Consider the following 16,903-nt stretch of genomic DNA (forward strand, 5'->3'; position numbering starts at 1 on the left):
GTGTTGTATAACTACTGCGCAAGTTTACAGTCGTGCGGGCATATTCAATCGGCCATAGGACAAAGGGCATAGTCAATAGGCCAGTATAGGCCAAGATAGCACTTCGGTTCAGTGCCATAGAAAATTGGTCATGACAGTAGTTTTTTTATGAGATCGACAGATTCTAATTGATCGCGACTTTTATTCTAATAGCTCTTGTAGGCGCTGCAAGGAATTCGCTAGTCTTGAACACATGCTCTGGCGTTGCTCCTCATTGTGGAGCACGGACTAATTCAACGAAGAAAAGTAGTTATCCGCTATCAAGAGCCCGCATGTCGGGGATCAACTGTGGGGTGTCCAGAGGGCTCATGATGTGGTGGTCGGGCTCGGCCTGACTGTACCAACGTGGAAGCGGGCCGCTGCGCTGCGCATTGATTCGTGCACCACAGGCCTTCAAATAAAGTTTCACATGGATCCGTTCATCGAAAGATTTTCTCCAACAGCAACTGAAGAGGTAGTGGCCAACGACACAAGAAAAAAGTTGGGGATTGCAGGATGCAGAATTCATGGGAAAATTTGGCACGGACCCCCCCCCCTTCCCCCCCTGTTTCATCGCCAAGCCCAGCGGACCTCATCAATCTTCACCTGAAAATGTTGCGCGAAGGCTCTTCTAGCAGAGCATTCATGCAACACCATTTATTACAAGGAACACCAGCACTCTGTTAAGCGAAAAAGGCGCACTTACTTGCCAGCAAGATATATTTCTGAACGAAGTTATGGCCAATGCAGCATACACTTATACATCACATGTACTCAACAAATGGATAGAAGCCAGACGAACCATTGAAGCACTTCTCGATTCTCACATCGTGGAAAATCAGGCGGAGCAGACTCAAACTACCTCGTTTGGGTTTGTTATGCTTTCTCGCGAGGATGAACACACAAGCAATACTTGCCACAATAAGCTGTGGCTTTGGGCTTCAGTGCAATGATAAAGCACAAAATGCAGTACCGACCTGTGCTAGTATTAGTGGCCTCTTTCGAGTGGTCCCGTAAAGGTCGACCAACTCCGGCGATAGGTACAATTGAACCCTCTACTGCAACGAATGAACACGAACTGATGCTATCTTAATATGCTTACGCTGCGCATCCCTTCTTCTCCCACTCACAAACGTAGGCGCAGAGCCGTTTCCTTTTTCGAAGTAGAGGTTAAATTATTTCATTCATTCTCCTCGCAAAGAAATTTTATTCTATGTATGCTCGATAAAAGATCTTCCTGATTTTTGTGGTGCATGCCAGACCAACTTTTTTAGTTCGCCGGACAAGGAAAGATTCGCCAAACAGCTTCGCTAGTTAAAAAAACAAAACTAAAAGGTGGAAACGTCAGCCGCATCTACACAGGAGGCTACGACAGGAAGGAAGCGGAAAAAATCACAGCATATCCATGAAGTGAATTGTCATGAGTGGCGTGAAGCATCTGTCAGTCCGTCCGCGCTTCCATTCGTCCGTTCGTTCTTTTTCCCGTTTATCCTTGCATCCGTCCGTGCGTCTGTCCGCACAACCATCCATGCGTCCATGAGTCCATCCATGTGTTCTTCCATGCGTCCGTACGTCTGTGTGTCTGTCTGTGCATCCATCTGTCCATGCGTCCATCTGTCCAGCCGCCCATGTGTGCGTCTGTCCGTCCGTGCGTGCGTGCGTGTATCTGTCTGTCCATTCATCCGTCCATCCATCCATCCGTGCATCTGCTTGTCTGTCTCTCCGTGGTGCGTCCGTCCTTGTGTCCGTCCGTCTATCTGTAGATCTATAAAACACTCCAGGTACTGCTATCTGGCATCTTTTTATCTTATACTCATCATATAGAAGTACCACCTTCTAGGGGACATTTCAAGGACTAAACGAGAGGTGGCTACCTACTTCTATGACTACTTCTACAACACACATTCTGGACGCATGACCCACGGCTTATGGAGCTTCGCCCTTAAAGATTGACCGCGTATCTGCGTGATTCAATGCATATGTCGTCCCCCAAAAGACGATAGTTTTCTGTCGCCTTTCATTCATGCATAGCGTTGTACTTCCAGCGCAGCGTAAAGAACACTTGTTAAGACACCACCTAATGATTACGTACTGATGTTGCGTCTCAGATATGTCTAATATTTGATTTTTGATCGGCTATGTTCACAATTATAAATGCAGCCACCAACTTAAGATGTCTCGGCATTTAGAAAGTATTTGAATGTTGGCCTAGGGGCTGGATCATATTGTGTGACATATAGACCAAATTTTTTGCGTTCAACTATTCCCCAAAGAACTGCCGTCTATAAAAAATTGTTGGACAGCGCTAACAACTGATTTATTATTTTACGCGCTAATGAATGTGTAAGCCGCAATCACCTATGCACAAGAAATAGCTCTAAACCAAGATGCGCAACAAGAAGAAAGGTGCATCAGATACAGGAAGTCAAGAAATCAGATTCAGATAGGCGTGGAGACAGTGACGTAAATAGGTAGCAAGTAAAACAACGAAGTGTATTTGCACTGGAATTTCCGCCTCGGGGCTACGTACCAAGACGACTCCATAAAGCTTTATTTTTGTGACCATAATTCAGGCAACCTAGAAACCTGGCTGAGCAAACACCAGCAACTGCCATGTTGTGGATGCCCAAATAAAAAAAAACTGTTAACGTTTCACCATAGTTGCGATGTGCACCTCCGGCTTATACTTTGACATTGCATACTCTATACGGCTTTACGTTACCACTCGACCTCAGTGGAACAGTGGACATGATGCACCGCTGCTGACCCGAAGCTGGTGAGCTTAATCCTGGCCGCCGTGGTCACATATCCTTGGAGGCGAAATAGTAGAGGCCAGTGTACTGTGTGGTATCAGTTCATAGTTGACCAGATGATCTAAATTTCCGGAGCCATCCAGTATGGTGTCTTGCATTATCATATCGTGGTTTTAGGGCATGCAGTTTTAGATAATACGTTACAAGCTCCGATGAAGGATGACGTACGCGCTTTCTGTTTATTGCAGGGCATGGACGGCACGTCAGGCTGGTTGCCAGAATCGGCCCAGTTTGAAGTTGTCACGCTTGACGATGTGCAGGCTGCCGATAACGTAAGTTTTGAATGGTCACGCGCTGCCAATTCGTGATTCGCAAAGGCGCAAAAGAAGTGTGGCGTTTATGTAAATTTATGCGAACGATTATATGTTTCAGAATCGCAATTCTTTTGTTAGGTCCGGTAACGTTCAAAATGAGACGTTATCTCGGAAAATCCTTTAAGCCATACGACTCATACTTGACAGTCATTCGACATAGCTACTTTAATATTAAAGAAAACTCATACGTGATGCTCATTCGCCAAAGCTGCTTGAAGGTTAGCGAAGCCATTTTACAAACTTGTTTGCGATAAATGAAGTCAATCCTTCAACAGCAACGCCAAATTCTCTTAGAAGCGGGTGCGCAAAATCACCGACATGCCTTACGTATGCTGCGTGCACCGTATTAACATGGTAACATTTATTCTGAGAAATATCTTATGTACGTTGAATATTATAGGTCGCTTAGCATAGTATCAGGGCAGAAAGGTAGGCTAGTTGGCAGTTCATATTCGTTCGCCGAACTTGTAGCACGAGAACACACACGAGAGACTAAACCACGCAGCACGAGCTCATTTCTGCATCTTGCGTGTGTGTCCGCGCTCCCAGTTCACCGAATGTTTAGCTTACCACACGCATTTGCAATTCATAGGCAACCCGGACTCGCTCTCTGGATTTCATGCCGACCGGTTGCGTCCCCGCGATCTCCGACGACAGCGCAGCTCTGGCCGACTGGCTCGCCATACGCCTTCTCCTCACGCCGACAAGAGCTCTCACTGAGTCGTGCCCCGTCCTCGGACTTCTGTGGGTGGGGGTTGATTTTAAAGGAAAAGAAGAGAAAAGTGAGCCCCGTAACTGTCTCTCAGGGGGAGGACACCTCAACAGTAGCTCACGAGAAGGGGGGTGAAGGAGGGATTGAAAGAATAGGATTAAAAGGTGAAGAGATAGCGAGGAAGGAGAGAGCGAGGTGCAGGGACAGCGAACGACGGAACTCAGGAGAAGATAGGAAAGACGGAGACAGTCACAGGAGTCCGAGGACGGGGCACTACTGGCAAGAGCTCTTGTCGGCGTCAAGAGATGGCGCAGGGCAAGCTCAGTTGGCCAGAGCTACGCTGTCGCCGGAGATCGCGAGGGCACAACCAGTCGGCACGAAATCCAGCAAGCGAATCCTGGACTTCTGCGGCTGTGCCCATCTTTCATATCTTCTACTTACTTCCGTATGATGCTGTCCGTGCACCTCTATTTCTTCCTGCTCCTCTCTTTATCTCTATGCCTTTCATTCCTCTCTATCCTTTTTGATCCCTCCTTACCCCCATCGCCTGCACAGGACTGTGAAGGTGCCCTCCACTGAGAGAGAGGCAGTAACGGAACTGCGTTTATTTCTTCCTTTTCCCTTTTCAAAAGTCGCTTACATAGGCAACCAAAGCTCAAATTTGCGGAACGACGACAACGCCGCGCCTGGCTGTGGCGGCAAGCTCCGGTGGAACTGTGGATATATGCGTGGCAGAGGGCACAGGCGATTGAGTGTGTTCTCACCCAAGTCGGAGTGCTGGAGCACGTGCAACACGTACAGAACGCGTTCTGCAATCGGCGCGGCGAACTTCAGCGCCTGCTTTGCGTGCTGAAAGGAGACGCTCGCTGTGCGAAGTTGCCTTTCCGCGATGGCAGAAGCGACCTCATCGTCGGTGAGGTCTGAAATATTGTTGCGTCGTGGGCTGCCGCAACAAAGCACACAACATCAAGGGACGCTCTCCAAGTGTAAAGTTGTATTGGTTCCCGGCAAGTCATGCCAGGGAACAGATCACTGGGCCGCGTTCACGAATGATGGAGCCAACATGGCACGAGAGCCTAAAAAAACAAAAACGAACGAGCACTTCAACTTGACTCGTGCTGGTTAAAACTCAGCTTGCTGCCTCGCGGTGAAATCAGCGGGTCATGCTGTCGCGGCACAGAAGACGGGACTCTAAAGCTTTTTTGACATTTTAATGTCATAATCGTAAAGTTTAGTTCTAGGAAGTAAACTTGTCCATCGTAGTAGTTATCTGTCGTAGTGCATAGCCTCTGAGATGGCGGGTGAGCAACGGGTTTTCCTCCGGCAGTTCCAATCGCATGGAGAGAGTGGGTTTCTAGAGGTGGGCGTGGCCCGCTCTTTTCTCCGCACTGCAGAGCTGCTGCGTATACGATCGAAGGGGCTGCCGCTCTGTTGGCGAAACTTGCATGTGGTGAGAACGATAAATGGTTTCGCGCTTTTACATAACTGAGCACTCATTTGGAAATATCAGGCCAAATTGTGCGAGATGCAAAGTCATATTTTCAGATGCATATATTTTCAAATAAGCTTTTTCTGCTGTACATTGGTGCCGCTCATGTTGGAGCACCTACAATTGGGATGCCTCTGCAAGAGATTCTGACGGGCTGGAAGCTTACTGTACTTCGAAGTTTGCAGTCTGTATAGTACGGAAGGCCCTGGTGAAAAGACAAAATCACAGTCCGACCGAATTAGAATAGTGCCGCGTTCTACGCTCGCGGGTTCATCTCGATTAAAGGGGTTGCTTTTTCTTTCCTTTATGGAACTGCCACTGCTTTTCATTGTCACGCGATATCAAGAATCCTGTTGTCGAGCTGCAGAAACAGGATACAAGAAGGAGGATGCCGGCGGACGCCATGCGTCCAGACTATGTCTAGACTGAACCAGAGTTTTTCAGTAATTTCATGAAACTTCAGCGAAACTTTGATGCACAGATCCAGCTTTCGCGGATATTGGCGTTTAGTTTGCTGTCTTCTACCACGTGCCACAAGGCTTTCATCTTTTTGAATCTTGTGTGATCTCAAGAAATGCGTCGTGGCTAGAAAGAACTGTAAAAGAAAAAAAGTTCGAGACGTGACTTCGTTGGCCGCCTTTTGTGGTGAACGAAGACAGACGGGCGAGTTGTAGCGTTAACGAGGCTAATCGTTACCCGATTCAGCGGTAACAAATTGTTATACGCAGCAGCAAAAAAAAAAATGCTGCCCGAATGTAACAGAAATTTTGAAAACCAGCCAAATATATTCCTTTCTAATTTCTTCTTTACAGCATCCGCGATATGCGCACCGTATGTCCGGTTCGCGACGTAGAGAAGAAGCCATGGTCATTCTGCCGTGGCGGCGGCGTCAAGCAAAACACAAAACATCTGTGCCCAGCTAGAAGAATGTAACCTTAGGCAAGCTTTGTAAAGCCATGTCAAGCATTGTAAAACCTAATTAGTTACTCAAAACTAAGCTGATGAAATCACACTGTAATTAACCTTTTTTAAGCCAAGCTGAGATTCTTGTACGCCTAGTCGAGCCGCCCAAGGTGAGACGTGTGGAGCTTTGTCTAATACTAGTTAAGACTGAGCCTAACTATAGTGCTCAATTTGTTAATTACCTTATTAAGCTAAGGTTAACATAAGATGCAATCTAATCGAGATCAAGGCTTGATTACTCATGTTTGGCCGATTGCTTACTTAGAATAATAAATTACTTGGTGCTGTGATTGCAAAGCGGTTCTCAATGGAACCCAATCGATGCCTAGCCAAAACTCGTAAATCACAATGTGACCGCGTGAAGATTTCGTGCATGAGCGTGTGAGGGAACGTGTGCCTAGTCAAGCCTGGACCAGCCAGTGCCGACTAGCTTTGCTCTTCCCCAGCCTTGCACCAGTCAGGGAAAGCTGAAAAAAATTTTAACGTGTCGAAAGACTCCGCCGAAGGCAAATCTTCTAGGAGTTACCATACATTTATTTACCTTACAGTCGAATGGTGGAAATTGGCAATGCCTAGTTCATGTCACTTGACATTTAGCGTAGGCTAACTGCTCGTCTATGTGTTTTTGGAACTTTTTTATGCAAGTTAGCTTTTTCTAGCTACGCAGAAAGCAATTTTGCTTCTCACAATATTTGATGGTGATTTTGCGTTTAAAAACACGATATGAGTATGAGAGATTCTGTAGTGGAGTACCCGGTAGATCGATGGCGTGGGGTTAACGTGCTCTTAAATCTGAGCGTAAGAGCTTCTAGCAGATTGAGTCCATCAAAATGTGGCTGTGAACTCAGTCCCACGAACGAACACGTTGATGCCTAACACATGGCTTGAAGTAAAAACTACGGCCGCTGTGGCCACATTTTTCTTGAAAGTGGCAATGCTTGAGGCTCATTTGCCTAAATAAAGTGCCCGTAAAGAACCCCACGTGGTCGAAATTCGCACAGACCTATGCTGCGGCATCTCTTACAATAATATTTTGGGAAGGTAAACCCCAAAAGGTGCTATGGTTATTGAAGTAAAGGTCATCACTCCACAAGGTGTTGGTTCATGGTACACACAAATCAGGGCATAGCACTTGTTCTACCGCTACATATCTGCCAGTCACTTGGCTTAATTCATCAATATAGTCAGCGAAACAAAAAAAAAAAAACACTACGGAAAGAACGTCATTCGAACGCTAGCTGGCACACGACTTTTTTATGAACTAGAATTACTATATGTATGGCGTTTTACATGCCATGACCAAGATGTGAATAAAGGGCCCGCTATAAAAAACTCAGGAAATTTCGACCACCTGGGGTTCTCTGACGGTCTCCGATATCCCACTGTACACGGCCCTCTACTGTTCCGCCTCCATCGAAATGCGATGGCTGCGGCCGATGCCGAACGCACGCCTTTTGGCTGACCAGTAGCCGATCTCTAAAGCGCATGTACCATCGCACTGGTATATCTAGAGTGTCTCCACAGCCACTATAATCCTCCATGAGAAAAAATTCAAATAGTAATAAATTAAGACAGGGAGCTATTCATATACGATCTCTCTAATGTTATTCATCGCATTTTTTGAGAAAGTTTTCAGAGTTTTGGATTGCAAACAGCATGCGATAACAGTTAATGAAGACCATTTTAATAAACTGCAATTTGCTGATAACATTTGCGATGTTGAGTAACTCAGGGAAGAACTTACCTGTCACCGTAAATTCAAAACCTTTCATCGGGTTCACATACACATTTAACACTTCTTCATAATATTTTTATCATTGTTTCCCTCTCTATCTTCTGAAATCTTTGGGCTTCTTCCTCATTCCCATAGAGTGTAGCATGCTAGTTATACACAGACACCAGCCAAAATCTATGTAGAGAGACTTGTTGGACAAGTTGGTTCGTTCTTACGGTAGGCTCAGCACAAATACAAAGACGAGAGGAAAGCAAGCTCAAACAATCAACTCTATTTATTCAAAAAACACACACACATATGCATGAGCAGAGTCCCAGCCACACGTTACATCTCCAAGTGAAATTCGATTAGTGACCGACGCTTAAGTAATAACGTGATATAGGGCCTCGCTACGCATGTCGCGCCCGACCTGTCATTAAAAAACGCTTCTTAAATTTCTCGGGACACCCTGCATTTTATTCTTGAGAGCATCTTAGCTTCTGAGAGTAAGCGTTTCCAGCCGCACTCCCTGCAATGTAATGAAATATTAGAAAAAGATGCCCCCCTCAACAAAGCATTATGGTCTAATAGTCTGTTATTCAAACGCGAGCCCGCTTCCCCGACATGGTATTTACCACAGCATAACGGTATGTGATATACTGCATCTCTGCCACACTCGACAAATTTATCACGGTGCTTGATGTCACACCTGTAATCCAAGTTGCTCTGCCCTGATAATTTCTTAACAACACCCATGCTTATATACCCAAGCTTGTTTGCATTAGAATAAAGCGCACTGAGCCCGACCTATTACTTACTTTCTTCAACCTATGGGATACCCAAATAACGTACGGAATGCTTAGAAAAGGTGGGCTTCATTCAGCTTCTCTTGATTCACACCCTGTGTTTGCAACTTTCTTTTTTGCACGATCCTTTCGCTTAAGACGGCTAAATGACGTTTTGAGAAGCAAGACTACCGAACCTTCTCAACTTGTCGTGCAAAACTCTCATCCATGCGATGATCACACGACTTCTTGAGTGAAGTCTTCGGGCAGGTCCTCGCAACACCGTTTTTCACTATTTTAGAAATACCCGAACTCGTCCTTTTTTCGTCTCGGTATTTGCGCTAAGTCTACCGTAAGAAAAATCTCGGTTTTTATAATAAACAGCCTTTCTATTTACATGGCTTTATATGGCTTGATTACCATAGTCTCATTAGGATGTGGCGTATTTATCTTGGTCTTTGCTCAATTACCTTTGTTATAGCATGCCCTGGCATAGAAGCGAAATATATGTACCGCCCAGCCAAATAACTAGTCAGCCGGGTACCACGTTCTCGGGTGCTAGCGGACTATGAAGACGACAAAGAGGGCACGCACCACAAGCTACAGGCTGACCATGAAAATAAATACGTTGGCTCAGGCTTAGCTATGGTCGCGATGTTGTGAGGCACTTAGCCGCATTGAATCTCCGGGGTCAACATGCTTATTATTCTAAACCAGACCTATAGTGTAGGCATTGAAAGCTTCAAAATGAATTTCAAAAGCTCCTGCCTTTAACAATGCATCATCAGGAAAAGCTTCACACTTTTATAACATGAGTGTACAAGGCGGAAGGTCAAACAAATGAAAGAAGATGCCTCTGGATTTGAAAGGGCTACCCAACTTTTTGGACCGTACTTGACGCGATGCGAAATTTTACGTAACTAATGAAACTCAGTGTGCTAAGGGGCGCATTGACGTTTTCACACTGTTAGCTCATTCAAAAGCGGCTGCCACCAGAGCTCGTAAGTTGTTTCCAAGCTCGAGTGATCTTGCATAGTAGCCCTGATTGCCAATAGGCAGGTATCTGACCACAATTGAGTGAAGCATTGAAAAGGGAAGCAAAAAAAGTCAGCAATTTTTTCAGCACAGCGTCTTTGGAATCATTTACAAATTCTATTAGTTTCTGTCGATTTCTTCTGACTTTCCTTAGAAACTGCTTAACTGTTCTTAAGGTAGCACAAACATTTATCAGAATCTGGCTTGATTAACTCAGGTAGGGTATCATTAAAAAATGATGCCTAGCATAACTGACACTTTCTAACAATGTCTCTTTGAATTGAGAAAAATGCTGCGTACTAGTCTGTGTATTTTTGGTAGCCTTTTATTTTCTTCTTGATCTGTCTATTCTGGTGGTTAATTTATGGTTTATGTGAACCCTTGCGAATTCTTTGAACCCTTTGATGCCCGCTGTTCCTCTGGGGCAACAACCCCCAAAATATTTTTTTTCAGCAAACACATCCTACTGCGCGACCCTTCTGATGCTCTATGTGGTAAAAGACAAACACTGCCGAGCGTCTAAAGCTTTAAAAAATCGGTAAATAAAAATTCATGGCACTTTTGGAGCGTTTTGTTGCAGTGTCTCACAAATGGTAAAAGAAGCTTCGCACATGGAAGGAAATTTATTTGAGGACAACAAAATAGGAAGCCTGTGCGACATCTGTTATACTTAATATCGGACAAAAGGCGTTGTAGAACCTCAAGGGCATGCTGATTAGTGTGGCCGAAGATTACATCAGAGAAAGCTTGATATCAAATGGGTTGTTTCTCACGAGCAACATTAGGCATATATAGTGCAAGCTGATATGGGTAGATGCGATTGTGATAAATTACAGTGTGCGGAGCTGTTATGTTTCCTATTTTTAGTGTAGGAGAGAAAGAAAACTAGCATCTTCAAGAAAAACTTCACGCTCCTTTCATCTCCTCTTTCGTCATCTGCGTTACTCCCAGAAAATGCACGCTGTTCTGTCCATCATAGGAAAAGGAAGAAACTTTATTTTTGAAGAAGAAATGTCTGCGTTGTTCGGTCCGTTTTCTACTTTCACAATAAATTTTCTAAAAAGATCGTTTTTGTTATACAAAACTAGAAACTATGATCTCTTTTCCAGCTTCAAAATGTTTTTGTAGGCTACCCGACTCATGACCAGTCCTCCAGTGTAGGTGTAAGCCAAGATTTTAGGATGTATACATTCAATTACCAGCTTTCGATGATGAAACATGCATCTACTCCTTATTCCAGGCCGCTGCTGCCGGAAGGCATCCCCTGTGAAGTAGTACCTTAGGTACCCAATGTTGCGCAGGAGCAAGAACTTACTACTCAACTATATATATTCATTTTGTCTTACAACGTTTTTCGTGTACATTATCATTTCCTTACGCATAACAGAATTTTCTTCATCTTGTTCATTGAAACAAATTTCGAGCACGAAAGGGTCAAACGCCCCAACATTTTTTGTGCCGAAACCCACAATACCACCTAATCATTGCGAGTGCCAGGCGTTATTTTTATCGCGAACAGATGCGGGGAGATCTCAATATTCAATGACTGAAACGTCATCCACTCAATTTATGCCTGTTACAACATTTTCTACAGGGGTCACTGATTTACATTTACCACACCTATACCAAACAAATGATATTATTCTAGTCACTCTGGTAAAGTTTGTTTGGTAAGTAATAGATCAAGTATCAGACTACCCCATATCCGATGTCTTATCATTTGCTCAAGGCCAAGAGAAAACTATCATAAAGTCCTATAATTGCATTTCCAAAACACTGAATGCAGTAGCCTAGTCACAAGCTGAAAGTCCTTGGCCGCGCCACTGCGTTCCTGTCCTCTTTTCTGGCTTGTCTTGAAGCTGATATATAATACTTCCTCCTCTAGTGATCCAATGCTATGTCGGTATCTTCACATGTTTACGACCATAGCGGCTGCGTGGCATACAGTCAGGAACGATTTGCAAGCGTTGGGTGGGCTATGTTTCTTCCTAAGTTCCTGCTTCAGAAGCCTGATCCGCGGACGCACTAGCCTTTGAACCAACCGCTACTGGCGCATCTTGTGTCTCATGCTTGACACAAGAATTGAGTCTTGTAGAGAAACGGGTGCCTTCGTGTGAATCGCTTCCTGGCCTAGAATACTGTGACGTTTCTTGAACGGTGGTTTCAATATCAATGTGCCTTCTCTTCATATGATGCCTTCTGTTCAATGTGCCTTCTCTTCATATGTCATCTTGCCATACTCTTGCGATTTTAATTTACCGTTACAAATGACCGTTTGCCGCATTACTCGAAAACTACCGAAGGTAGCCATGCGGGGTTGTTAAAAGAATTCTTAACCCACACCTGGTCGTCTCGCGCAAAACCTTCTGCCATGTCATTCACCTTTCCCTCTTCATTAAGGTTTCATGGGTGTAGCGCATCCAGGTCCGACGGGAGCTGCCTTCCAAACATTAGCTCTGCAGGCGTTACCTGCGTTGTGATGTGTGGTGTCGTGTGCTGCTTGAATAGAAACCTCGAGAGCCGGCAGGACAGGCTTCCACCAGTCAATATTTTGAGAACCATTTTCACTTCTGCCATCATACATTCCACTTGCCCATTCCGCTTGCGCATAGACACTCAAAATTATACCCCTAAGAAGCATTTTTGGTGATAAAACTTGCTGAACCTGTTCAGAGGGCACATAATTCTAAGAAGTGGCTTAAGGTCAATCACGATGGATGCATGCAGACCAGCTATAAACTGATGAAAATGCGTGACTCCAAACACAATTGTGAGTCCTTCCCTGTCATGCTGAGAATAATTTCTTTCGTATTTTTTGATAGTTCTTGATTGGAAGGCTACTGGTATTTGTTGTCTGTTTCCATCCAGCGGCACAAGTACTGCTCCTAAGCCATCAGACGAGGAACAGTACATGACAGTTATCGAGTGAACTGTCAAGCCTGAAGAGCTCCAGGAAATCATTCACAAATCTGAAAACACTTAGTACACTGTGGCCTTAAAGGGGGTCCTGCAGCTGCTTGTCGAGGTGAGCGAGAAGCAAATCGCTCAAAACGGGGGCAAACAAAGAGTCTATACATATGCCCTCATTCTGGATAAACGGAAACCAAGGAACTCCCCAGTGACGGTTGTGTAACGTTTTTAGACCTGGTAATGTATGTTGGTGGATTGCACGCTTGCTAGGAGCATGCGATGAGGTCAGAGAAGGGCCTTCTTCCACTAAATTAGGCGCACGCAGAACGTGTGAAGCGCGGAGTTCCATAGGTGTTTTCAGCAGTGCTCTGAATATATCCTGCTGTCAAGTGCAAAGAAGTTTTGGCACCCAGGTTTAGCGACTGAAATGCGCCTACTACTCGACTGAAGAACTCTGTGCCTTGGCAACAAATATATTGAGCAAGCTTTCGAAACGTGGAACCAAGACACGCCCAACACAGGAAAGGCAGAAAATTTCTGTAATCCCTTACGCACACGCTTTCGGACGTGTGCCCAAGATAATTGTTAGCAAAGAAGGCGTCATGCTCGTTTGCTCGGGCCCCATAAGCTCTCCGCCTGTGCAAGAAAGTGAACGATGACAACCCCAAGGAGAATGCGTGCGTCAAGAAACGCAGGAGGAAGTACGCTGAGTGTGGGAGCATTGTAGTGTATGACATTGGTCGCTGTTTGAACGACTGCCTGAGAGAGCACGCGAATAATCTCAGGACTTCAACAAGCAGCAACTTGGCAGCCCATTGTTCTTTGTGCGGCTGCACCCCGCTCTTTCTCAATTACAAGATAACTCTCTGATGTCGTAACAAGAGAGAGCGCGAAATTAACAAGGCTTTCCATATTAAGTCGAAAGGAAACATGTGAGACAGCGAGCCTTCCCTAAGCCTTTTAGAAAAAGAGATGTTTTTGAGTGGTTCACTGGGTCATTTCGACTCGTGACAGATTTGTATCAGCTGTGTATTTTCCCGTGACAGCTGACAGCTGTGTATTTTTCCCGGTTAGTAACTTTACTCACAGTTCTTTTTGAGCGCTTGTGCCGTGTGTTCATTCTTTCATCAGAACGTTTTTCGCGCTTTTCCCCTCAGTATTTGTTTCATATTTACGCTCACACACAGCAAACGTGCTGTTAATGTTTGCTGACACTAAGCGTGCTTTAAAGTTTACAGGTCCTGCAGGATGATCAGATTGTTCCTTTAACAGCTCTTGAAATATCTCGTCAACAGCTGGTCCAGTGTTCTGCTCGACAAATGCCTACACAATAATAACTTACACACAAAATAGCCTCTCATATGCTACATTAAGATATATTCATGGGCACGGCACAATAAGCGAAATTTTGAATAAAGTCCTGCGATTTCAAAGGGAGAAACTAATCTGCATTGTCAAAAAGAAGCGTTTCTTTAGTGGCATCTTTACGGCCGCAACGTTTCCCACTGAATGTCTAAAAATGTAGCCTGTATTTAAAAGTATTATCCCACTGTGACATCACGAGCATGCGTAGTTCCGAAGGGGCTCTGTTCAGCTTGTCCAAAGTCGATGAGAGCAATGGGGAGTGGTTGGAAGTGACAAATTTAGTCGCCACAACTTCATTCCCAGTAGTTCTATTGGTTCGGCGAACTTGAACAGCTTGGCTTGTAGAGGTAAAAAAAGCGTTGCGTTTGCGGCATCCTTCTGGCCGCTACGCCGTGCCCACTGTGATCCGCTTGCAAGGAAGCGTTTACATCGGGCAAGGTGCTCGTGAAGAACAGAAGTCGACCGATGCGCCACTTTCTTTGTTACTGATGGTTCCCTTTAGTGGTAGATGAGGTAATATTTAGAAGCTTTATTGGTAAGCTTTTTCCCAAGCAACAATTTGTCGTCGACAAGTGGTCGGCGACAGTTCTGTGACTGATTTCGAAGTGGTTGGCCCGACTTTGGCAACCATGGTCTTGGGGATATACATTGGCCTCACGCCGGCTGACGTCGGAACACAACGTAAGCCCGACCTTGTTGGCTGACGAGGCTGAGTGCGTGCCGCACGTGGGTTGAACATGGCGCGACCTCACGTAAGCGTCGATTTATCGACAGATGCAGGTCAGCTGCCAACGTTCCTTGCTGTGCCTTTTTTGTATTTCGTGCACACAATATTGGCTCAGTGCACACGCAGGACGAGATTTAACGCCTCTAGAGTGTGCAACTTTTGGCGTGTATGTATGTAACATGCAATAAAAGAAAGACGAACGTAAGCTTTCTAACTTTATACGTTTAATCCGCAGTTGTATAATTGCACTATATTTTCATGCAATATTGTTTGCATGGAACGATTTGCAACAGGCCTTCCATACAGTCGCTGGAGTGGTATTCTTGCTAGATCAGTTCTTTATTTCAGTCAATTTTTTTGCACTTGGCCGTGGATACGTATTCGGTGTGCGATGTTTCACCACCGAGATGTGAGGATTGTATTGTTCTGTGTCAGGCAAAAGCTGGGCAGAACAAACAGAATGACTGATACTCAGAGAAAGGCAGACTATTTGCATGATAGTTGCGCAGTCGCAGGCACTTGTAAGCTTTATACACACAGTTCAGCAAAACACTTTTGTTGGTATATACCCAAATCAGTAAAAAATGTGAGCTTCTAATAATTATGTCAGTGCGTTGTTACTCTGACACGTGTTCGAAGTTCCAGAACACAGTTTACACGTAATAAGTCACTGGAAAACAAACATTACAAAAATAAATTAAGGACAACACATCTTACCTTCAAGGCAAGCCACGCAGATATGTTTCTGTCGTAATTTACAGCTCAATGTCGACCTAGCGCAACGTGAAAACAATTGCGTATGACTTTAAAAACCAAGCATGCATCTTACCAGACTTCCTTTCAGCATGGCGACACCAGTGCAACACGCTATCCACACTTTTTGCAGTCCTTGTTGCAGTGCTCCCTAAAGAAAGAAATAATAACAATATTTGTCATGCTCTTGCAATGTGAACAAACAAAAAAACAAAACCACGAAAGGCGTATATTCACCCGTGAACGAAGAACAACGACTGATACAGGAGCCGTTCACCTGAACCACTCTTATCTGAACCACTCTTATCCATCAGCTAGAAGAGACCACCGGATTGACACATCAGTTCCACAGATCAAAGTGAATTTTTCCAAGAGACAAAACTGGCAATGTGTCAGGAAACATTGCCACTTACGAATACGCATGAAATCCTCTGAAATCCCTCTAGGAACACGGCAAAGGAAATGCTGTTCAATGCATGTGCGTCTTACGACTTTGCATGGTAGCCTTCAGTCACTCGCGCTGCGAGCGTTGTCTTCTTCCTACGCCGCGACCTGAAAAAAAAATTATGGAAACAGCGGAAGGCCCAACCATGGAAGAAGGAATTAGCCTTCTTCCATGGGCCCAACGTAAGCTTCGCCCCCATTGGCGCACATCTGCAATCCTTTCGTCCTTTCAGGTCTTCTTCTTCAGAAATAAACGTGACGTGTGGTGTATGCGTTCTCTCCCCTAAGCCGAACCACAAAACCCCAACTCTTCACTTTTTTAAAGCAATAGCCTTTCTTGGGTTACTTCGACGCAAAGATGTTGGTCTGTCTTTCTGTCTGTACATTTGTCTGTTGTCCACCACAACGATATTCCTAACGGCTCCGAGCGATAACCCAACAATATCTAAAACCATTCCGGTAACCCAAATAGCCATCCCCATCCGCAGCACGCACCAAAAATGCTAAAGTTTTAGCGTTCATACTTGTGCAAATGTCGATAAAAATCAATTATTGCGCATATCTGAGGCACCATAACTGAACATCAATAATTTGTATGTGTGTTTTTATATAAGAAAAGGGATACTCAAGTAAATATAAGGACCATAGCGTTTATCACACCACGCTGAAAATGCAGCGCGATGCCCAAAAAGGCAAGTGTTTCCAACACTTTGCTTAGACGACACGGTGGTGGCACATGCCCGTCGCTTTGCGTTCTACAAGTTATCGCCTCCGAGACAGGTGCGCACACCTTGCTGCGCTTTCGAAGATAACTAGATAACGGCAAAATAGCTCTCGTGTCCTACGTTTCTCGATGAGCTC

General features: G+C 44.9%; 1 protein-coding gene across 1 annotated transcript in view; it reads left to right on the forward strand.

The window, feature by feature from the left end:
- The window catches only part of LOC119168610 (neprilysin-1), a 638,470-nt gene that overhangs the window by 330,336 nt on the left and 291,231 nt on the right, over nt 1-16,903 (forward strand). Inside the window, exon 10 of the mRNA XM_037420008.2 lies at nt 3,020-3,103. Coding sequence (XP_037275905.2) covers nt 3,020-3,103 — 84 coding nt within the window. The remainder of the gene's footprint in view (nt 1-3,019; nt 3,104-16,903) is intronic.

Source organism: Rhipicephalus microplus, chromosome 3, assembly GCF_043290135.1.
Source record: "Rhipicephalus microplus isolate Deutch F79 chromosome 3, USDA_Rmic, whole genome shotgun sequence".
Taxonomy (NCBI): Eukaryota; Metazoa; Arthropoda; class Arachnida; order Ixodida; family Ixodidae; genus Rhipicephalus; species Rhipicephalus microplus.